Here is a 24,887-nt window from a genome sequence, read left to right on the forward strand (position 1 = left end):
TGAAGTAAAACCACTGGTCGGCAGAAGTTTTATATTGGCGTTATCGTGTATGTTCCAGATCCAGTAAGATGACAGCTTGTCACACTGAAATCACATATGTGTTTCAACTTGACATAATTAAAATGTCAACTTGCTTGCATAACAGTGCATACACAGCTGCCGTTCACATTTCTGCAAGGAGGACACACACACACACACACACATACACAGAGGTTTGCAAATCTATCCTTATCAGGACTTTGCATTGACTTACATTCATTGTTGACAGCCTAGCCAAAACCTCATACCCAACTGTAATCATGTCCAATTCATGCCTAACCCTATCTTTAACCAGGGCCTCAGAAAGGACATTCAGTAGGACCAGGTTTTCGTCCCAATGAGGACCACTTGTCTGTTTGCACTGTTGCTAGGACACTGCATTGACTTTCAGCCTATCAAAAACCTTATCCCTTAACTTATCCATAACTAATTCATGCCTAACCCTAATTTTAACCTATGGTTAAGGTTCAGAAATGTCATTAGGACAAGTCTCTGGTCCCCATACGGTCTACTGGTCCTGGCAAGTTCAGTGTTTGTATTAGAAAAGGTCCAAAAGAGGCAACAAAAACAACGAGTATACACAAACCAGATAGAGGAAGGAAGTGTTTGTTCACAATAAATCCAGATGTGCCGCAGAAAACAAGGTAGAGAGGAAGTGCGTCGCTTGACATCAGCGATAAGGGAAGAGGGGAAGTTTTTGCTGCGTTGAACTTGACAACACAGGGACAGCAGCACCATTCATCCACAGGCTGTTTGTATAAACACAGAAGCCAGAGGAGACTGTATACAGAAAATACAGCAACATTTTCCGTCTCAGATTTGTTTGAGAAACAAATTTGCAGAGAAGCAGATGAATGTATACTGAAAATGATAAATATGGAACAGAAACAGGAAATGTACAAGAATTACATTCACCGATACATATTTTTAATCAACAAATGTGTCTTCATACGCTTAAACTGAGTCTCAAGGGTCATTTCAGTCGGCTCTGTTTAACTTAAAGGCACTTTGCTGTTTTACCACCCGTAGCCCGTCCAATAATTGACATCTTCCGCTCAATACCCACAAGCCATAATGATTCATGTGACACAGCATCAGAACCAGTGACAGATTGCTCACCCTGATCCTTATGTTAAAATGATACATCAGTGCCAAGTGAACGTTTCCATCTCCGCCATGTTCACAGGGTAATGGGGTGGAGAATGACAAATTATATGCTATTATCTCATTGGAAAATCAGCGCAGCATCCATGAAAGTGTTAAGAGTGGGTTTAATGATGTGAGACGTTTTTTAGGAGGAAGGGAGGGATGCTTCACGGGTCCAGGGACTGGAGAGCGCTGATGGTCTGGGATGTGTGCAGTCAGTGGAGAGACGAAGTGTTTTATTAAAGCAGCTGTCTTATGCAGCACAAGTGCGCCTCGCTGCTTGAAGTTTTTCCAAGTTAAACTGTGTGTCTGTTGACTTTTCGGATTTCAGAAAAGGAACGAATGCGCTGATGGCACGGATAGGGCGCCAGTGTGGGGGAGCAGGGGATGATTCATATTGATACGCACCAGTTATTTCATATTTTTTTAGTATAAGAAAGTAGCGAGATAGACAAGGAAATAAAAGGGAGGAGAAATGAAAGACCAAAAAAAATCTTGAATATTTGTTTCTGCTCAGCTCTTAATTGCATATTTCCCCTCAAGACAAAAAAGTATAGCTGAACAATGAGGCTGCCCAGGGGAGCCACCATAGATTAATTGGACAGATAGGAACCCTCTGACATTAACATTTATGCATTTGTTTACTCTTTTTCAATGAATAATAATACACCACCTCCCTTGAAGATCCCTAGTCACTCATTAGTTCCGGTGTAGCTTGTTGTGGATGGGAATATAGGAGCAGCAAAAGAAGAAGGAAAAAAAATGGCTCATCTCGGTACTGGGCCGGCAGAAACTTTTTACAGAGGTTGTTTTGAATACTTCTTTCTCACAAACTTTTAATGAAGATGTGATGGTAGTGCACCCACTGGTTTCCCATATATTATTATCAGGATTACATAAGGATATTTTTATTCTACGCTCGCAAATAATCAACCTTTGGGTAAATACGACCAAAGATACAATTTACTGAATGATATTGTCCAGTATTTTGTCTGAAGTGGTTCATTTTAGAGGATTTACCAATTTTGTGATTATATTACATTTCATTTATGGTACAAATTCTGTTAAATGTGTCTTTTAGGTTTGGATCTAGCAGGAACATTTCCTTATTTATGGGATAGCATTGATAATCAGCTATTAACTGCAGGGATATGCTTGAAAACTGTTTTTCTTATTGTACAGTTCATAACTGTTTGCATCAGTTACCACAATAAATTAATCAGGCATCTATTCAGCGCTCTTTTATCGAGAGCCTATTTTTCTAGTAGCCTAAAGAGTTTATAGGTCACTGTTTGTCAGCGGTGGTGATGTTGCCTTCAGGTTTTTTGAGTTTGTAACATCATTTGGTGCCCAGAAACATTGTGCTCTTCTTTCTGTGGGGTAGTAAAGAATTCAAACACTCCCTTCAGCCACATATTTCACAATGGGTAATGTTTGGTTGTAAAAGCTTAGAGCGTTAATTACAGCAAACAGCCTCTGTAGTGCAATATGTGTGGGGTTACTAACACCAGCAGCTAATTCTGCGTAAGATGGACTCGGTAAAGTCTGCAGTGTAGCAGCTCACTGTGCCCAGAGAGAAGTCGGACGATTTGTCTGTATTCACACACACACACACACTGCTCCCTTTTTCTCTTATTCTGCCGTGTATGAGCGCATTTTTCTCTCCCACGGATTTGACAAACTATTCCCTTTAAAGGGTGCACAGGGAATATGACATCACGCTCTTTGTACAGTTATGAGGAAAAATATGTTGAGTGTCAGAATCGTTTTGGAGAGTTAAATATTCCGGACGTTGAGGCCAGCAGCTATGAAGCAGTTCTTTCTTTAGCTGCGCTGCGTTACTTTACTGCTGCTGGCTGTGTTAGTTCACAACTGAAAAAAATTACAGTGCAGGTTGCAATGTTTCACACCCAAACTGGCATACACGGGCTCTCATTAAAGTCATAAAAAGGTTTCTGGGCATGACATTAACAGCATTTTTAATCTTTGATTTGCACCTGCGGCCTGCGTTTTTACACAAAGTCTCAAGATGGCAATAAAAAGCCCCGGACGGGCAAAAGAAGAAATATCTAAAAGCATAAAAGATATGGTTACTATTGCCATTCTATCAAAGAAAATAGAGCCCTTTGGAGATGTTTTGTGAGAATATATGGCAGAAAGAGACGGCATATCCAGAGGAGAGAAAGTGACAATGCAGACTCCAAGGCTATAGATACCTCACACTTATCTGACAGCATTTATCATACACAGTAATACAGTCAGCTTTTACTGGAGTGCTGCAAAGTGATCAGGAGAGTGGTTCACTCCAATATAGGTACCTGCTGCGCATCAGCATTATCAGAATGTCTCCTGTAAGATATGTGCTTTCTATTTGACAACAGTATCTGATCATCACCAGTGTCCTACTCCCCAAGGAGAAGAATCACTTGACCTCACTGTCACTTGCTATCATTACAACTTATTACTTTCTCTCACTTGTGCTCCACGGGGCTTATATTCTTCAACAAGTCAAGCAGGCATGAAAGAAATCATATGGCCAGTGATGTAGATCAAACAGGGAAAATGTAATTTGAATATATCATCAGGCGTATGTATTTCACCATGAATGAAGAGTACTGTGTCACTAACCCATGATGCATCATTCATCTTCGCTTTCCCGTGTAGCGAGCCTTGTTTCCCTCTGCGTTTTTTATTTTTTTACTGATGTGATGACTTCACCCGCCTCCGGCGCCACATCACACAGAGGATGTTGTTTGATTGAGTGTACTCTCTTGGTGATTGCACGGCAAAAGGTTTTTTATCATTTGTATCTGAACTGAATATCTACAATGAAGTGGGCGCAAGTTGTAGCACTACTTACTCATCACTGTAGCTGGTACGCTCTGGGTTTTGAATTCTCGTTGGTCTGAGTCATTGGTGCACACGTACCTTCAGGGTCTTTCTGCGTCTTTAATCTGTAGAAATCAGTTGTCTTTATTGGTTTTCCACACAGTTGACCAGAACTGTCTTTTAAAATCTGCACCCTTTGTGAACTCACTGCAGAATGATTTAAAAAAAGAAACAAGCTGCTGTCTCTGTGACTTCAAACTAAGCAAAGAGCAATTCAAACTCATTAAGGGGCTTTATCTTTACTTTGGTCAGCCAATATTTAAATAGGCTTGGCCCATCAGGCTGCTTGTTTGATATCGGTCTGCTGCCTGCTGGAGCGTTTGTGTTGGGAAATTCTACTCTGCTCCTTCATTAATGTGACTTTTCAGACTAGGACGCTTGGTCAATCGGTCGATCCAGTCCAAACTGACGAATCTTTACATGTGGATTAGCACAAAACATTCATGCCTCCGGAGGATTTGACGAGTTTGATGATCCCCTGACATCAACTGCCACTATAGTTAGAGTTTCATGTGTTTGGGGAGGGATCCATTGGGGACAGCCTAGTCGCGCTGCTGTTGGTCTAAAAATGCGGCTCATTAAGTAAGTGGCCCCCAAATAGAAACAGGGCAACAGTCTTTCAAAGCTGCTAGCTCCACTTCTAGCATGCTAGCATTTCAGTAAGACGACTCAGCTGAACATTTCTTACGGATAAAACTGTAAACAGTCCAGCTACCAAACTGATATATGTATAGTGACGTTAAGTTGACACCTGTAAAGAACAAATTCACGCAGGGACTTTTTTGCGAGCTTCAGTGTTTTGCTTGTTTTCAAGAGAAGTTTTAATGTACATGATTAATCTTTTATGAAGCCAGAGAAGTGAAGGAGAACACTCCTTTATTTTTGCAGTTCAGGGGATTTTTCAGTTCCCTCGTCTCCGTCTCTCCCTGGTTGTTGTACGCTCCAGTGCACTCGCCACAGCCAAGCCTAAGCTGAAGGGACACTGAGCTCTATGTAAATCAATTTGGGACGCAGCCGTATGTGGAAATAGAATTAGACTTGTTAACCACACCTCTTTAGTTCCTCTTCTCTTCTTCGTCTCTCTTCCTCGTTCTGTAGTCGTCTGCTGTTTTCTGACTCGGGCGTACTGTACTATAAGCAGCAGCTATAGGAAGGCTTAGGGTTAGGCTTGTGGGGGAGAGGGGATTAAAAGAAATCACTGAAGTTAGCAGTCTTCAAAGGAAGCACAACGACTCAGAGAGGAGCCACATTTCTCTCAAACGGTTTCATGCTCAAGGGGCTTTGTATAATGGCAAATTATTACATGAGGCATGGAGTCGCGTATATGTAAATGAGGCCCGGCGCTTTAAATTTGCACAGAACATTGCACTCTCCGGATGCCTGAGAAAAAGATGATATTAAAAACAGCGACTCATGTAAACAACGTGTGACACGTCGAGCTTCGGCTACATTGATTATGTCGTATAGTGAGACTGTGGCTGCTAGGTTTGATTTGTTCTTTTCAAACAAAACTCATAAAAAAAACGTGAGCGTGGTGCAGCAGCGACAATCGTTCTATCTGCCATAATTTCAGATATGACAGAAAGTCGTATACCTGGTAAAGAAAAAAAGAGGTTGGATTTTTGTGGGGGCCGATGTAACGAGTTTCTCTGCCGTGTCCTTGTCTGTATTGTCCCTGCGTCCCAGTCATATCCCTGCCTGACATTAATTTATTGTTGTAGAGGATAAGGTATATGTCAGTAATCCATTTATGAGATGACAAAAGTTAATTGCGAGCGTCTTTGATTTCGAAGCACTTGAACGTCTTTTCCGACTTGTAACTCTTACTCCTACTTATCAGGAGTGTAAAGCATGGACAACACACTCGCCTCTATATAGTGTGAAAACTCTTCCTCTGGCTTTTAGGTTCAACAGTAATTCATTCCGCAAATTAATTCTCAGAGAAATCTCATTAACTGAAAAGCAGATTGTATAATGGTGAATAAAAAATGATGGTTAGATTATTTTTTGGGACAAATTTTATGGCTCAACTAGGTGCTATTGTAGAACACCTCATTCATCACAATTAACCTGTGCGACGATTAGCGTAGTGAATCATTAGTTAGATGTTGGACTGTGTGTAATGAATCGTAACACACTTAGGAGCACTGAATCAATTGGTATTTACTCGAGCAATTAAAGGAGATTCATACATGTTTGATAAAGAAAAATGCAAAAAGGAAAAATAATCTGCTTATTCTATGGTTGAAGTTGTAATTGACGGTTTCAGGCCGTCACCATCATGTTCCACTTGTTGAGTTCAGACCTTTGTTAAAAAACGCCCGTCAGAAGCTCTGCGTTTCTGCTCCATTCATAAATTACGCCCACCTGCCTTTTATAACGTGGCTGGGGAAAATTCAAAGCACCACTTGAAGAATTCACACTGAACTGCAGCCATTTTCACACTAATTCTCATCCGCCAATTTCCATCTAAATTGCAGTTCATTTCGTTTTGTTCCTCTTGATAGAAATGGGGGATGGAGGTGGTAGATTTTGTTAAGAAAAGAGGTTGTAATCACTTGAAAGAATTAGGGTATTCAGAGAGAAACCGCATTGTCGCTCTCCTTCATTACTGTCGCTCATCCTGGCCACATCCTGGCTGCAAAAATAGTAAAATGCTAAACTTTTTTCGCGAGTACACATACGCCGAGGAGATTGAAAAAGGTTGTTGTGGCCCCAACAGCTTAGATTTATTTCTCTGTTCTGCGCTGCTGATCATCATTGGGGTCATTTTCAGATGCATGAGATACACAAACCGCTGAAAGGAAACCGGCGAGGGCAGACGAGACTCTCCTCAGACACACAGCTAACATTCGTGGCCTAAATAAACTCTGTGTGCTCTTGCCAAGGAGTTGATTACCGGCAGATTCCACCGTGTAAAACCCACGGCTTTACCACTGCATAGTCGTAGCATCAGGGGCCACGCTCGCCGCCCTATAAGCTGGCTTTCCCAAACGTGCCACCAAAATGTAGCACGGGAGCTTTCGCAGGGAATTACCACTCACATGACATAAATCCCATCTTTACTACAAATGCATCTTCTATTGGAGCAGTTTGGTTTTTATTTTTCGACGAAAACATCTGTATCTGTAGTGGCTGTTTATCACCTTTTAAACGCTGCATCTGCTAAGTGTGAGGACGTATATTTTGTGATTCTTTTTTTTTTATTAAGCGTACACTCTCCTCTGATGTGTCATGCATTTTTAATGAGACACACCGGCCTCTTTAAAGTGATTACAGGCTGCTGGATTATCAGATTTGGTTTAGAGCGTGCTAATGGCATGATAAGGCACGTTAAAGAGATAATAAGTATTTAATGAAGTTAAACGTGCTCAGGCCCGGGCTACAGAGGATTGATGCTTTTTTTTTTTTACACGTCATAAAAAATGAATGTCCACTTAAGACATAAAAAATGAGATATATAACGTATATAAAAAGATTCTGTTTTATTGGTAGGTGCATGCTGTGTGGGACGATGCAGCATTGTGGGATATGAATGATTCCCTTTGCGATTTGGACAGACATCGTGTTCCAGTTTTTTAAAACTCTGTCAATCTCCTCTTGTGAACACAAAAAGAAGTCAGCTCATAAACCAGCCCGAGGTGATAATTTTGCTCTAAATTCCCCTTTTCAAACATACATGCACATGCTTTGTCCACGGTGCCGTGAGTCGACGTATTTGGGACAAAAAATCTGGAGACATGTCACAGACGGAGTTGTTGAAGTAAACTGTCACTTTTCTGCTTCTTGCACTCGCTGTTACCTTCTCGCTAAGCTTCCTCCCTCTCTCTTGCACTCTCTGTGGCCCTCTTTTTCACACACACGCACACACACACACACACACACACACACACACACCCGCATGCATTCACACACATTCGCACACATCCTGAGATCATCCCGCCTGATGTCAGTGTGATTATGCATCTGCAAAAAGATGGGTGTTCCTACTGCTCATTTGCCAATGCTTGGGGTGGGACTCACTGTGTCCATCTGTTAGTGGCCCGAGGAGGAAACACACACACACACACACACACACACACACACACACACACACACACACAAACACTGACATGCAGTTTAAAATATGTCAAAAAATACACACTCAGATATGCGCAGACACCAATGCACAAAATAATTACCTCAGCAGGGATTCTAGTCGTGCTCAATGCCAGGGAATTCAAGGACACGTACAAATTACCTAATACATTTATGAAATATAAACAAGCCCCAAAATACTGAATCGTTTTTTACTATCATCAACAATTTTCTCCCAAATCCTCCGAATCAATGAAAAGTCAACCAAGGGTCAAGTTTTCATTGTCCTCAGTTTTTTGTTGGAGTCACAGCTGTGATAAAAGTACCTGAGTGTTTCATGTGTCTTCTTCTTCTTTTGTCTTTTTTTTTGTTCTCTTCTCAGGGGTCTTTTTGCGAGCCATTACACTGAGACACATTACCGAGACGATGGAAGTGCAGTCACTGGTGCTCACAACTTCACGGTACGGTGGCACTGGAGTGCTTTTGATATTTATGGTGAGGTTGACGTGCAGTGATTGTCTGCAGGTTGCCCTGGAAAATGGACCCTGACCTTTATTTTTTATTATTTCGTCTCTGTTCTATTTACTTATGGAGGTTCAGTATTATAGATGATAATCTACACTGTATCTAATGAATTCATTGAAAAGAGGTAAGTATGTGAAATGAGCTAGTGTGTAATTGCTTTAAATTTTACATTCTTACACACTTTTTTTTTTGTTAGTTATTAAATATGATAACGCAAAAGCTACTCGATTTCCATGATATATTGTTGAGGGGTGGGTCATGACCCATGGTGCGGACCTGGAGCGGGGGCAGAATAAGGATTTTTCTTTTTTCACTTTCTCCACCCTTGGGGAAAATAGCGTTTTTCAAAAATCAGATATCTTTAGGGTAGTGATATTTATGAGTTTGTGCAATTTGGTGCAGATCCAAATAAAAATCTGCAGATCCAAATAAAAATGTGCTCTTCTGAGTGCTTTCATATAGTTTTTATTCTTTTTTTGACCCAGTGTATATTTGAAAGCCTCTGGCTGTCGCTGAGCAGGACAGCTATCCTGTGGCCTATTTGTTGATAAGCCGTGTTTTATGCCGGCTGTTTTTAAGCCAATAGTTCCATCAGGATTTTATTATGGAATCCCCTAGATGGCTGATCTATTCTTTTTTTATCCTATATGTCCACTTACTACCAACGAGCCTGCTCCTCTGAAAATGAAAATGAAGACTAATGTTCATTTAGAATTTCTATTACTTATCAAGGCTCGATGTCATAAATCAGTTTACGTGGCTCATAAACACAAATTGATTTTTCCTCATACGATGAAGTTATTTTTAGTTGAACTCAGGTAGACACAAGGTTTGGTGTCAGGTAGACGTTTCAGCAGCCCCGTGGATAACAATTCCGTGTGGATGCACAAACCTCTGGTTTATATCATAGCTCACAGTCTCCTGCCTCTTTGATTGAAATCACTGTTAAACTGAGCAGCAACGGTTTGTCAGGTCACTTACAGCTCAGAGGAGAATTGTTTGGTTCGTCTGTTTCCTGCAAAACTATATGGGAACAGTGTTTCCCTCTCTCACCTTAAGTGGGAGTCTGTTACAGGCACTGCATCATGCTGTCATATAGATCAACTGTATTGTCTTAGATAAGCTTCACGCAGCTGCTCACTTTCAGTACATGTGAATTCAGCAAACAGTCGCGTGCTAATCAGTGGACAGACATGTACTGTAAATGAACTCGATGAATCATCTGATAAGACAAAAGAATCAGTGTTAATGAAATGATTTTGAGATTAAGAACCTCCAATCGAACTAAACCTCACACATTCAGAAATATCAGTTCTCTAAACATGCCCAGTAGATTATTCATGCATGGGAAATTGTCTCAAATGCAATTCTCACAATGTTAAAGAAAGTTGAAGCCCAAATCTAATGGTTTCTTTCTTGGCCCATGTTCCATCGTTCAGAGAAGTTTCATGGATATCTCTTCAGTAGCTTTTGTTGCTACTGAAGAGATAGCAACAAACAAAAAAATAACAAACAAACAAACAAACAGGACAGGGGTGAAGACAAAACCTTGTTGGTGAAGGTAATACAAATTTAACAGAAGCTGTAAAAATATGTGCAGACAGTTTAAATCAACAGAACTTTACTTAAGTCTCCAAAAAGGACTTTCACTAAATCTAAGTAAAAACCAAGTTGAACTCAAGTAAAAAATGATATAGCTTAACTGAAGAGTTGGAACAGAACCATACAATACTTTTGAAATATAAAAAATCTGATAATGATGAACATGATTGTATTTCTAACCTTAAAGATGCTTAAGGAAATAAAACAGGAGAACTACATGTTCATGATCATAAACCAAGATTTATTCCTTATTTGTTCTGCTGATTGCAGCTTCAGGAAATCCTAATGTTTCTCTTTTTAAACCATTTGACTTCTATAAAAGTGTCAGACACACTGAGTGTAACTGAGGAAAACCAATCACTTTTACTGCCTGGTGTTTTCTTTTTATGAAAGGTGAACTAATCTAGGTCAACCATAGCCTAAGAACAGAGCCTTTCACAGCTGCGCTATTTTTACACATAATGTTATGAATCTTAATTCCATCGCCACCTGGCTCAGTAACTCGTACTGTTCTCGCCACAGAAGTAGCTTTAAATAGAGAAGTATTTCCTCCCTCGGTTTAATATCAGGAATGAGAAATATCCAGCATTTATTCGGACTAATGACGGTTGATTTAAGAGGACCGAGTGCTGCCCGACAGTAAAGGCAGCTCTGTATTTCAGACAGGAGTCGTTTGCTCTGCACGGGGCTTCCCTCTGTGTTTCAGAAGCCTTACTTGTCCCTGTTCCCTTTAATAGTGAAGGAAAAACAATTACCATATTACTGTCACCTCTCATCAGTTTCGGTTTCCCTGCTTCTCCCTTAAACTGTGTCGGCTGCATTCATTTTAAAAGTCCTGTTTGTTCATTGGGGGAAGAAGAGGGAACTCTGCTCTACAGAGCATGCTGATTTAAATGAACCTCACTAAAAACGACATCAGCACACTGCTACTGTATATTGTCCTGTTTTGCTCTTTTGTCAGGTCCAGTATAAATAAATTTTTAAAAAATACACAAACCTTGCAATGAAAAAGGCTATCTCTGTCCACTCAAGCGCTTTGGCTCCGTATCAATTTTATTCCCCGTCCATACTCATACATACATCACATGACAGATTGCTTGAATAAAAGCTTGTCAGCAGTTGTATCATTGTATCAACAACAGTTGTTAGCAAAGTCAACAGGGTCAGCAGTGTTTGTGATTGATTAACCATGCTGCGTTCTACACGGCTGACGCTGGTATTTCTCTTCCGGACGGGGGTCACGAGATAGAAGCCTGACGAATCAGTGAAGGCTACGTTGTGACCTAAAATACCTCAATCTGTCCGTCAAGTCTTAAATGCTGCCCAGGGGTTTTCAAACGGAAACAGGGGCAGGGGTATCTTTAGGTTTGATGCATTTCAGATAGATAGATAGAAGTACTTAGATAGATGTATTTATTGATCCCAAATTGGGGAAGTTATTGTATTATTGTTTATTTTAAAACAAAAACTTAATAATGTGGGTGTAGCCTTGGACTGAATTAAGCCTGCCTATTATCATATGAACACAAAAATAATCAAATGTAGAAATTGATTAATGAAATGAATTAATAAATGAGAAATAGCCTTTTCTTTGCAAACTGTAGTTTAAGTATTTATTTATTTAATCATAGATACAGCTACAGCTTCAGCAACCGGGACAAACGTCTTTAAAAATAAGTTTTAAATGAAATCATGCAGTGGCTGAATCTTTTCTTTGCATGAAACATTTTCATTTCCAGAATAACTGCTACTACCACGGGGAGGTGCAGGCCCACCCGAACTCTGACGTCACCCTCAGCACCTGCTCGGGCCTTCGGTAAGAAGCATCGCCTGCATTTTGTATTCAAGCAGCGTCTCATCGCTGACCTTTAGCTGCTATTTGCCACAGCAATGTTTATATTTGCTTAAGTCGCTCTACACAGGAGCAAATAACTCTCCAGACCCCTTAAGCGTGCTGTCAGTAAGTTATTGTGTGACTACAGAATAGAAAATGTCACAGCTCATTGTCTTCTGTCCACAGAGGCATCCAGTAAATATCCGCTCTCGTTTTGACAGTAATAGGCGTCTCACTGGTGCTAATGACCAAGCACAGCTGAGAGATTTTAGAATTGGGCATCAGCCAAGACTCGACGTACACAGTGTTGTCTTCTGCTTCATTAAACAGTGAGGAATTATTTTCATTAAAAATGAAGATGTTTATTTCTTCATGATGATCTCTCATCGATGCAGCAACTGTTAATGACAAAGAAGATTCAAGTCATTGATTCTGAAATTGGAGATGTGGTAATTTCACAAGTACACATAAGGGAAGATGATGTGTGTAATAATGCTGAACGTATTTGTGACTATTTGTGATGAGGCTGGTGTTTACACTGCAAAAAGTGAAACTCAAGTGAGATGAAATATCTGACATGGAGCCAATTTGCCTATTTTGCTATTCAGCTTTTTTTTGTTCTTTGTCATAATTATAAATATGTTTTTAGTAACATAATTAATTGTAATGTTGCTGAAAAATAATACAATTTTGGGATTTCTTAAAATTACCAAAACAATAGATATTCTTTATTACTTAACTGAGAGTTGAGTTTTTGCAGCGTATAGAAGCTGTTTGCCAAGTTGAAGAAAAATGTAGAAAGTTTCACTCGGCCTCAGTCAGAGTGGGTTGAGGGCTACCTCGGTTGTCACATATTCCATTAGAGAGAGATGTAGTCAATCAAATTCTGCATCTGAGAGATTGGATTTGCTTTGTTTTAAAACCTTCGCTGCTGTGTCCGCAGAGGCTTCATCGCACTTGAAAACAAGACATTCATCATTGAGCCGGCGTCTGGCCAAAGTGACGGTTCCCACTTCATCTACCGAGTGGAAGAACTCCGACTCACCCCGGGAGCCTGCGGCCACGGCTTCAACATGTCGTCTGTTGCTCCTGAAAACCACATCAAGAGCCCCTTCCAGTCCTTCCACACGAGGGTGAGACAGGAACCATGTTGTCTTTATGACACGTCTTGCATAAGAGTCATTGGATATTATTATTGTCCACATGAGCATATTTCTGTGGTATTTATTTGTCAAACGTTGCCGCGAGTAAAAGGCTAAGATTCACTTGGTGAAAAGATGAATGGGCTGTTGACCAAAGATCCACAAACTGGCGAGCAGAGCAGTTTGGACCCGTTCCCTGAGGGTGTTGCCTTGGGCTTGACACTCGCTTTATCTGAGCTCAGAGCCCGACGTAGAGGGGCCGTGCAGGAGGTTTGGCCGAGATTGCGTGGAGCAGGTGCAGGATCCATCTGCCCCTATTTTCAGGCATTAAAAACTCCATTTGCGTTAGGAAGTGAAAGTTACTGTACTTAATGACCCCTGTCTGGGATTTGGGATTTTTTTCAAGTGTCAATAATCCCTGTCAATAATAATAATCGTTAATTTTATCATTTCTTATATTGTAATTGCTTGATTTTATTGAGTCAATTTATGTTCAAGCTTGTAAAGCACTTTCTAACTTTATTTTGAAAAGTGTGATACAAATAAATTCATATTTAATAATGATAAAAAATAACAATATTATCAATATTATTATATTTACCTTACAGATATAAGATTTTAAAATGTAATTCTCAGCAAGATGGCAAATAAGTCTATTTCCAAAAGGTAGATCTATTCCTTTAGGATTTTTAAGTTTATTTTTTTTATGGTTAATATTAAGGTTTATATTTGTACATCAGTTGTGTGTCTATGCGAAGTAGATAGATCTATTGGAATATCAAGTGGATAAAAGTACAAAAAGCAGCACATTTCTAACCTGCGGCATCTGTGTTTTACTTCAGCATAAAAGACACGCTCAGAAGACAACAAAGTACGTGGAGCTGATCATTGTTGCAGACAACAGAGAGGTAATGTACCTGCCTTCCTTCCATTCATGAAAAACTGTTTGTCCCACAGCAGCAACACGCTGAAACCTTAGCAACCCTTCATACAGCAGGAGAAACAAGAGGAGGGTAAGCTGTAGTAACAGTAGAGCAGGTCCCACTGGGGCTGCAGAATTAGGTCAGTGTGCAGCGAGTAGTGTGGTCTGGTGGCAGCGGCTCCGTTTTGACAGGAAGAGCTGAGCGATTCCCCAGCGGAGCAGACAGGAAACAGGAAAAAGCAGCGTGGATGCAGAGGAGTCTCCCGTAAGCGCTGACGATTCTCATGGTGGGGTTTCCTCCTGCCACCGACCTGTATAGAAAGGAGAGGAAATGACAGAGAATTAGGGCTCAAACATGATGTCAGGCTCAGACTTCAGGTCCAGAACCTTCGCAGGTGGATGCACAGTGGGGTGGAAATGGGAGGTTGGGACTTTGCTGCAGTTTGGATCCACAGCTCTCAGATCTGCCAATATACCTGCTCCCTGCGGCCGTGCCATTCGTCTCTCCAACGCGAGGAGATTTTCCCAGATCCAGATGGTCACAGCTTGACAACCTGCCTAACACACACTAAAACATTTTGCCTATGCACATTCTGAGCGTGTCATTCATACAAAACACTGCCTTTACGTCTGGTTTAGTGGTTTTTTTCTGAAAATGGCTGTAATCATTTCTGTCTTCATGCAAAACGACTGTAGGTGTGAATGTTCCACTGTCTCCCTCTGATTACATGTCATTTTGTTTGCAGTTTCAGAAACAGGGGAAGGACGTGGACAAGGTGAAACAGAGACTGGCAGAGATTGCCAATTATGTGGACAAGGTAAAACATCCTCTCCCCAGTGCACGGGGAGAATAAATCACTTCTTTTAAAATAGAAATATTGCTGGCAGCAGAGATTAATGGGATGACTGTGATATATTAACGTCCCACTAAAGCAGCTGCTTTGAGTCTGTCTAAAACCTCTGCCAGAGATCTATAGCGGGGAGATCCAGTAGGAACAGATGGATTTACTTGAGGGAAGCATGGTCAGAGACATGGAAAAGACATGCACCCATTATGTGAAACACATGAAAAGAGACAGATCTCACTGATGCACACGAGGGGAATTTGAAGTTTCCATAATGAAATGTAAGGTAATTCAGGGATGTGAACAACCAAAGGTAAAAGGTTGCGACAGTTTCTCCCACATTTGTTTGAAAGTCTTTTGATCATTCATGTAATCTAAGCTCTATAAGTCCCTTAACCTTTTTATTCACCCTGAGGCTGTGGTCAAATTGTCGTTTTTACTCAGGAGGATTCCTAACGGAGTGAAATGACCTGGAAGTGTCTCAGCAGCAAGAAATGAGCTGTGTGAATTCTCTAAATGCTAAAGAAAAGAGCTTCAACGCTTCCTATCTTATCTCCTTGGATACACTGGACCATCTCGCGGCAGCAACACTTAAAGCAGTGCAGACTCACATTAATATAGAAACCATCCTGATTCGGCTTACAGAGTTTGTCGCTGGCCATATCTGTCATAAATATTTTTGAAAGGAGACATATTATACAGGTTAATAGTTTGAATTTGGGTTATTAATTAAAAAGTAATGCTCTAATGTTCAGGCTGCTCTGATTGGCCAGCTGGCCTACTCTTTTGTGATTGGTTCCGCTTTCGCTTTACCTGGCTTTGTTTGTGGGCGTCGCCACTAAACATGCATAATTCAAATATGGGCCATCGTGATGTCATGAAGATGAGGACGTGTCAGCAGAGTTTTCTGTTGGGGAGAGGAGACCCCTTTAACCACAGACTTTTTCAATTTTTACATACACAAAAAACCTGTGTAACACAATATGGAAAAACTGAAAAGGCTTATGTCTCCTTAAAAAAAAGCCAGCAGGATTTTTTGTAACATGGCAGGTCTCTTTACCCAACTCCTTATGGATTTTCCTTCACGTCTTCGTTTGACCTCATGATGTTTAAAATTGGGGTCAAGGAATAGTGGTTAGGGTTTTTACCAATATGCTCCCCTTCAGTTCTACAGAGCCCTGAACATCCGGGTGGCCCTGGTGGGCCTGGAGGTGTGGAGTGACTCTGATAAATGTCCCGTCACCCAGGACCCCTTCACCACCCTGCACGAGTTCCTCGACTGGAGGAAAGTCAAACTGCTGCCCCAGAAGCCACACGACAACGCTCAGCTCATAAGGTGGACATTTACTTTATCAGAATACATAGGAGCAGAAACGAGCGGCTGTTTGTATTGTTAAATGAACAAAAATCCTTCAAGGGCCTCGCTCGCACTTGTACATGTCTCAGCACATTAGCTGCAAAGTCCCTTATAATTTGCATTAGTGCAAAACCATTTTCCAGAGGACGACATGGATTTTTCATACATTGATTTCCGACCCACTCAGCCATTGTCTCCCATTAATTTTACTGCTGTGTGTAAATCAGCGCACGTAGATTTGAACATCTTGTTTCTGTAAATACATTTTCACTGCATGGCTGATGTTAACTTATTGTTTATTTGGATCCCATGTAATTGTCACCATGGCAACGGCTGCTCTTCCTGGGGTCCATGTTTAAAATGGATAATCACAGTAAATATAGCATTTGCATTATCACCATAACTCTATTGTATTAAAACTAAAATTTCACTCTGACAATATAAAAATATAAACAAATACATTTTGAAAATATTCTAACAGTATTTTTTAAAATATTACAAAATTATAAATAAACAGGGCTTTATATTTTGTAGTTTTATTTTTTTCCCCAGAGTTGGTCTTTATTTTTTGTGGCATTATGGGATCTCTCCTTGTTTGAAAGTAGTGGATAATTCCAGAAAATACTTTTTAAATTGATAGTTTATTATTATAATTTATTTTTTTTTCATTTCATTTGTCAGACTGATGAAACACAGTATGAAATTGAAGACTCTCGCACTTTCCTCTTGTAACATCTTTCCTCTGTCCTCGGCAGCGGCGTTTACTTCCAGGGCACCACCATCGGCATGGCGCCCATTATGAGCATGTGCACGGCTGAGCAGTCTGGCGGCATTGTAATGGTGAGTATTAAACCCGCTCGCTGCTCCCACCCTGCCTCCACCCTCCTCTTCCTCTGTGCAGCCTGATTGTATCAGCGTGCACATTGTTCAGATTCAGCGGGCTAACACAATCCAGACATGATTTACACAGAGAAGGTGTTTGTTGTTTGCTGAAAAGGGGCCGTTACAGACAGGTCTGGCAGGAAGTCGTGTTTTTAAGCGTAATGATGTTTGTACTGGAGCTCCCTCCACATTCGTGGCCTCATCAAACACCTGAGCGCTCAAAGGAATATACAGAAATATACTCTCAGACGGGTTTGTAATGCAGATACACACACACAGCCCTTGTAAGGTCATTTGAAGTCTCACAATAAGATTTCCCTGTGACATCTCTTAAAGGGCTGGTGGGGCTTTAAATCAAAGGCCACAGCGTTTAAACAAAACCACATTTACATTTTTATTAGACGTCATGTATTGACGTGTATCCTACAGAGCACACCCTGGAATCAAAATGCATTTTTTTACACACAGCTGTGCATTCCCCCCCCCCCTGTACATTGAATGATTCCACATAGTGAATTAGCTGCCAGCCTGGCTCCCCTCCCTGCTGTGGCACTTGACATCTATGCCAAATCACAAAGCGGTTATCTGCACTGTGCCATTAGGTCCCGACCCAGATGTGCATCCCCCCACCCCCACCCCCCCACACACATTAATTGATATGTTTTGCTGCTGGCCGCGGTGGAGGCTTCTCCAGATGTTTGTTGTCCCCGTTACTTAACAGATGGCAGATGATTTGGCCCGAGATTAAAGGGCCCGTGTAACCAGTTAGAGGTCGGCCAGATGAGATGAGCCATTTCTCAAACCTTTCACTACCATGTGTTAATCAGCCACAAGATCTTTATTTGAGCCACATGTTCTCGCAGCTCATACGTCATAATGTTGTTTATTATAAGTAAAATCACATGGGTGTTTATATGTGAATTCTTAGGTTCAGGCCATGACCGCAAACTGTTTATATCCTGGAAATGAAATCACAAAAAGACTATCAGAGCATTGCTTGGTTGTTAACCAACACTATCAAATTCTCCCCATCACAACAACGGCTCATATCTGCTTCAAAGTAATTACTGTGGCTTCTATAAGAGCCTCATCCATTTCTGCTGACCGCCACATTACACTTCTTTTGTGAGGAAGCTCTTAGCTGTGAATTAAATGCACTCACACGCACACACACACACACACACTGGCACACGCAGAGACGCCCGCTGAGAAATATGACGGAGCCAGATGAAGGTTTTCTCATTCCCTCTGTTACGAGGCGGGTGCAGCGCCCCACGACGCTGCCCTGTAATCAGAGCGGAAAATAGCTCAGCTTGCCCTCAACTCTGACACATGACCTCGCCCTTCAACGGAAGCATGTGATTTTCTCATGTATATGGCAGAGAGCAGTGAAAGGTCACAGTGACATGTACAGTCGCCATGTAGGGGGCCTCTTTCACTGGAGATGTGAGCTTTAAAAACTCTGAAATATGCACGTTGTTAAGGGGTTTACTTGTAAGCTCATTTGATTTGTTTTATTTTGTTAATGGGGGTCATTCTGTAGCAATCAGCTTAATTCAAGAAGTTACTTTTATGCCACTAGTCTGAATTTCTTTTTCTCGCACATGCTTTATTACACGGTTTGTTCTGTGTGTTTTTAGGCTTCTCTCTGTTCCTCTACAACCTACAGCATAGTTACATGAAACACGCTTCTTTGTGTGGACTTGTAGAGACGTTGACATTTACTTTTATCTTCAGTGAATTATAATTACAGCAAAAGTAATACATTCAGACAGACGTTGCTGAGTCTATTCTCAGATTCGCAGCTCGGCAAAAATGTCTGATATCAGGAATAGTTTGACATTTTTAGAATTAACCCTGGAAAAGTTGCCGGTAGGTGGATTTTATTACCTTTCGACTGAACTAGACTTTTGTTTCTATTCTTTATGCTAAGCTAAGGCAGACGGAATTAGTCACACGCTCCATTCACACGCATGGGTTTGGTATCTCTCAGAGAACAAATAAACACATTTCCCAAATATCAAAATAGTCCTTGTCCTACAGTTTGACCATAAATAAGTCATAAAAGGATCATACAATAAAGTATATATATATAAAGAGAACATGAATTTTGAAAATAAACATAATTTTTTTCATGTTAAGTAATAAAAACATATATACACATGTTTTCTGTTGATTCTGCTAAATAAAGATTTTCATATAATAATCTTGTCTGCAAACAGGAACAGATAAGTCTGTGAAAGGCTAAATTGTCGGGCTCCAGTGAAATCACACATAAAATTATATTGTGACGTCCACCTCGTCATCTCGTGTCCAGTTTCACTTGGTATTCATACGTACAACACTGACTTCATGTCTGAGACGTTTTTGTCTCCTTCTCAACATGTCTGCACAAAACAAGGTGACACTGAAACTTCCACCTCTCGTAATTTTCCGTCTCTGTCTCGTTGGGGGCAGTTGTCTTTCCAATCAAAGCTGTAGCGAGTCACACATTGGTGGGTTTATGGAGCTGTCTGCAGTATCTGTTTTGTACGAATGGGTCTGCAGAGGAAATAGAAGGTCAGATGAATCCAGGTCTCCATGAGGAGAATGAGGGATGGGGGGTTCGGACAGTTACAGGTCTGTCTTGGGGATCTGCAGTTTCTAAATTGTCCTCTTTGAACTTTACAATATACAAGATTATACATAGCTGGCGTTCTCTCAAGTTCTATGGTGCCCTTTCCCCCCCCTGCAGGATCACTCTGAGAACCCACTGGGTGCAGCCGTGACTTTGGCACACGAGCTGGGACATAATTTTGGCATGAACCACGACACCCCAGAGCGTGGCTGTGGCTGCAGGATGACTGTGGATCGAGGAGGCTGCATCATGACTCCCTCCACAGGGTGAGGATCTAATTTATTTATTTTTCCTGAGCTTTCAAGCTTTATAGTGAAAACACAAGAAAGAATGTGGTCCACACCAGCGTTGCCCGCGAGTCAGGTCACATTACGCAGATAACGGCGATGAATAATCATGAACCATTACAAGTGAACAACACAAACTGTGGAAGGAAAAACAGCCAACTGGCTAACTGTGTTTTTTTCCTTTGTCATACGTGGTTCACACAGGAAGTTACAGCAGGGACGGACAAGGTCACGCGTAAAGCGGATATGGCCCAATTAAAAATGCAACCAAAATGAAATGTCCCGTTACCTTAAATAAAATTGTGTATTTCTCTGAATTTTATCATTGTTGGAAACATTTTGGATAATATAAGTACACATTTCAGCAATCATAGGATTAGTTGCTTTTAGACATTTTAATGAAGAATTGTTACATATTATATCTTGTGTGCCTGTTAATTAACAGCCATTAAACAATTACCCTTTAAAAGCCTTGTTTCACGCAGCTACAGGATTTAATTGTTTAGGAATAAAGGTTTGACTTCTTCTGCACCAGAACAGCCCAAAAAAAAGATTAATCAAGCGCAAACAGCTGCACAGTTCTGATCATTTTCATCTGTACACGTTGCTCCAGTGTTTATGTGTTATTGTTTGAAAGAGGACACACACACACACACACACACACACACACACACACACACACACACACAGACATTGGCCTGCGACTAAAGCAGCTGCTCTGGTATTCTGCTCGTGTTGCCTGGGTCGCTGAGATAACAGTGCTGCTGCGAGTGATGGACTCTGTGACTGTTAGTAAACAGCGAGCAGATAAGGCGAACCCAGAGTGCAATACCAGATTTCACCCTTGGTCCGGTGCCAGTCGGGTTTGTCTGATGGTGAGTCCCTCAAGCCACAGATGAATGTGTTCAGGGTAAATTCCGCAACGCTCTGAAGAAGAGGAAGAGGAAGAAGAGAGAGGAGAAAGACACAGTTGTCTTGTTGAAATAATTTATTGAGTTTTCAAAATGCAAACAAACAAAAAGGAAACAGCTCACACACACACACACATCAGCACCACCACACATCAACCCCAGTCAACATCTTTCCCACACACATAATCACATCAATGAGGGTTTAACCATGCATGTTAATGGGGATTTGTCCAATTTTGAGAAAAGAAAAGGTCGCCACAGCTCATAAAACTTTACACTATGCTCACAGTACATGTTTGAGTTTGAAATGTGTCATTACATCCTCGAGCCAGTGTTTATGAGATGGTGGTGGAGGCTTTTTCCATTTGGAGAGAATCAGTCGTCGAGCAAACCCACAACGTCAGCGAGGTTAGCTGTGATCATGGCTGTCAGGAGGTCGGGATCAGAAACTCTGCCACATGTGTATTAAAAACACCTGTTCAACAAAACCCTACCGCCGCACACAGAGACAGAACATGTGACTGTTGGTGCCCACATCTTAAGCAATTCAAGTGACAGCAAAAGGAAAAATCTAATTTATGTCAAGATTGTTTATGGATGTTTATGTTAAACACTACAATCACTGGATATACTGTATAGTTGTAGGATTCGAACCCCCGAATATCAAGGCAAGGCAGTTTTATTTATAAAGCACCTTTTATAAACAGAGGAAGATTGAAGGTGCGGCAAAACAGAGACAAAATTAAAATACATCAGTTCTCTGTCAAAAGGCTCAATTCAAAACAAATAGTTTTCAAATAAAAGATTTAAAAGAACAGAATAAAAGAGGTAAAGTGAGTAAAAAAGGTATAAGAATCAAAAAGGATCTGTATAAAAAATCTAAATTAGTTGAAAGAGTAAAATTATAGAAAATAAAATAAATAGAAATATATATATATATATATATATATATTGGTCCATGTCCCATCTGCTAACATGGAGGAGGCAGAGTTTATGACATGTACTGCAGCCAGACACCAGGGGACGGTCACGATTTTGACTTTAGTTTTGGAAGCTTATGTGTCGTCCATCTTTATAAACAGTCTAAGGGGTCAACTGATATGAAGGTATACAGTATATTATCTATGCTTATAAATCAGCAGATACACAGTAGAAGTAAACCACAGGTTTCTTGTGAGCACAGCTTTCAAAATGCCTCGAAATCTGCCAGAAACACTTGTAACCTGTTCCGGTCGTGTTCCAGAAAAACTTAAATACCCTTTTTAGTGTACAAATAAATAAGATGAGGGTACAGGGGTGGGAGGGTTGTAAACTGTGTTTGTTTGCACAGCCATTGGCAACAGTGAGCTCATCCTGCTGTTCTCATAACACAACATTTATTTCTAAGTAATAAAAAAAATCCATAATGCATACGGAGCAGAGCACCACTGGATTTATTCAGTGTAGCTTTTAAACATGCAGCCAGTGAACTGATGTGACGTCAGCGGCCAGAGATATATGTGCTGATGTCAGGCAGAGAGTGAGGACAAATGACTGATCTGATCAGAACAGACCTGAATGAGTCGCAGCGTTATTAGATTCCTCGCTCCAGCTCCGTCTGCTGCATAATTATGAGATTAGTCAGATTAACAGTTGCGTGAGGTCATCGCTGACCTTTCGTCGTGAAACTGGCTCCTGTGTTTGCTCAGTAAAGGTTGCAGGATAAATCCATACGCTGCGGTGCCGTGACATTTTGTCTTGCAATTGTTCTGTTGATACAAAGACTCTAAATATCAATATTTTTCAATTTAACTATTAATATTTTAATTGCGCATTGATCATTGTTTGCAAGTTTGAATCCAGTGAAGACGAATGTAGAATTTTAATGGAGTTAATTGATTGGTTGAACAATCCAAGTTCCTGCAACAAACAGAGAGACAGGAAGATAACATGTTCACAAATAATACACTGAATTTATTAGAAATGCCTGTACAGTCAAGTAGAGTCCAATACAACAGCATTGCTATTAGGACATTGGAGTTTATTTCTTATTGATGTTGTTGAAAATCTTTCATAACCACTATTCCTGGACCCCGGTGGAAAATGTCACGAGGTCAAGGAAAGCTGTAAAGGAAAATCCATAAGGAGTTAGGAAAAGACAACCGCTGTGCAAATATCCAACTGCACTTACCACCGCGGCTTTTATTAACCTACTTTATCTATAAGAGAAGAGATGTACTCCAACTGCAGGCAGGAGGTCTGTTGATTCACGTGGAAGAAACATTTAAAGCTGCCTCTATCGCTATGTTTCGTATTAAAGGATTAGTTGCATGAAGGTAAAAGTCAAGCTTAATTAAAATAACAGTGATGTCCTACTGAATTATCAGGCAGTTCAGCATTGGGCTTTAGTGTCTTCCAGCTCGTTGTTTTTGTTTTTTACGTCCAGCAGCTTTACAGCGTGGTTCTCATCCAGCTTGTTTTTCCAGATGCAACAAGCAGCTGTTTTCATCTCTGATAAACCCGCTGTTCACTACCTACCGCTGGTGAACATTTAGCTGTTAAAGAGCCAGATATTTCCCTCAGGAGATGTTGGAGAAAAACAGAGAGAATATTGGATAACGTTCATCAGGTGGCCACAAAATTGACTAAATGCTAATTTAGCTGCTTGATGTGTAAATGAGCTTATTTTTTTGGGCTCAGGCGTTCCCCATCATGTGTTTACAGCTTATTCACAGCTGCATTTGAGAGGCAAAAAAAATCCAAAATCTAATTTAAAGTTGTAATAATGTTCTTACATGGATTTCCTTTTTGATGCCAGAGGTGAGATATACATTTTGTGTTCTAGACAAGTGGTTCTCAACTCTTTTTTGAGTTGCAACCCGTCAATATATTAATACAACATGATATCAACTTAACAAAATAAAAATCCCACCAATAACTTTTACAAACAGAGAAAAAAAAGCATCCATTTTTACAGTCTAAAATTATGTCATTTTATTTTGAATGTTTTATGTTATTGTTTTTCTCCACAACAATGTGGCGACCCCCACAAATGATCATGCGGTCGGGAATCACAGGTCTAGACCATAGACTGAAAACAAAGATGGACGACATAACAGCTCCCTAAAAGTGGCTGCAATATAGATCATAAAATCTGCCTCCTCCGTGTTAGTGAATGGGATGTGGGCCAAACTAAACAGTCAAATACATTTTTCTCTAAGATGGTTTCTGTCGTTTGAAGTAGTTGTTATCACACTGATGTTTGTGCTCATGTTTTACTCTAGACAGTGTTGTTAAGCTCATAGCGTAAAGTCTGTCATGGTAAATAATCTGCCAGAGTTTCTGATCCAGCTTGAAAGGTGAAAATTATGAATTTACACAAGGTTTTTCTCTTTTTTTTCATATTAGCAACCTCCTTTGACCCTCAGCCCAGATGCCTTGAGAATATTAAACACATCGTTGTAAAGCAGCGTGGCTCGTTTGACTCTGTGTTTTGGATCCTCTTAGCCTGACTTGCTAATGGAGGAGAGGACAGGCTGCATCTAAATGACGTGATTATCAGTGACGCTGCCAGCTGCAATCAGGGCCAGGGCACAAAGAGAAATCCGCAGAGAGGGAGCTTTATGCAGACAGGCGGACTGAGGGAGCCGTGGTTTTATCCCCTCTCCTGTGTAACACAAAGAGAGGTAGAGGTGAGAGTGAGAGACAAACAAGGGAAGGATGACAATGACGGAATTATTCATGGTCATTGGTGACATGTTATGAGCCATAAGATGGAGATTTGTGCCACAACAATGAGTGGAAAGAGAGAGACAGTGGACATTTTAAAGTGG

The 24,887-nt window shown here is 40.7% G+C and overlaps 1 protein-coding gene across 2 annotated transcripts in view; it reads left to right on the forward strand.

Moving 5' to 3' along the window:
- The window catches only part of adam12b (ADAM metallopeptidase domain 12b), a 79,983-nt gene that overhangs the window by 29,285 nt on the left and 25,811 nt on the right, over positions 1-24,887 (forward strand). For both annotated transcript variants that reach the window (XM_035172311.2, XM_035172312.2), the window contains exons 4-11: positions 8,534-8,612; positions 12,018-12,094; positions 13,056-13,245; positions 14,097-14,162; positions 14,923-14,994; positions 16,188-16,357; positions 17,134-17,218; positions 19,995-20,143. In XM_035172311.2, the coding sequence (XP_035028202.2) occupies positions 8,534-8,612; positions 12,018-12,094; positions 13,056-13,245; positions 14,097-14,162; positions 14,923-14,994; positions 16,188-16,357; positions 17,134-17,218; positions 19,995-20,143 (888 nt within the window). The remainder of the gene's footprint in view (positions 1-8,533; positions 8,613-12,017; positions 12,095-13,055; positions 13,246-14,096; positions 14,163-14,922; positions 14,995-16,187; positions 16,358-17,133; positions 17,219-19,994; positions 20,144-24,887) is intronic.

The sequence above is a fragment of the Hippoglossus stenolepis genome, chromosome 12, assembly GCF_022539355.2.
Source record: "Hippoglossus stenolepis isolate QCI-W04-F060 chromosome 12, HSTE1.2, whole genome shotgun sequence".
Lineage (NCBI taxonomy): Eukaryota > Metazoa > Chordata > Actinopteri > Pleuronectiformes > Pleuronectidae > Hippoglossus > Hippoglossus stenolepis.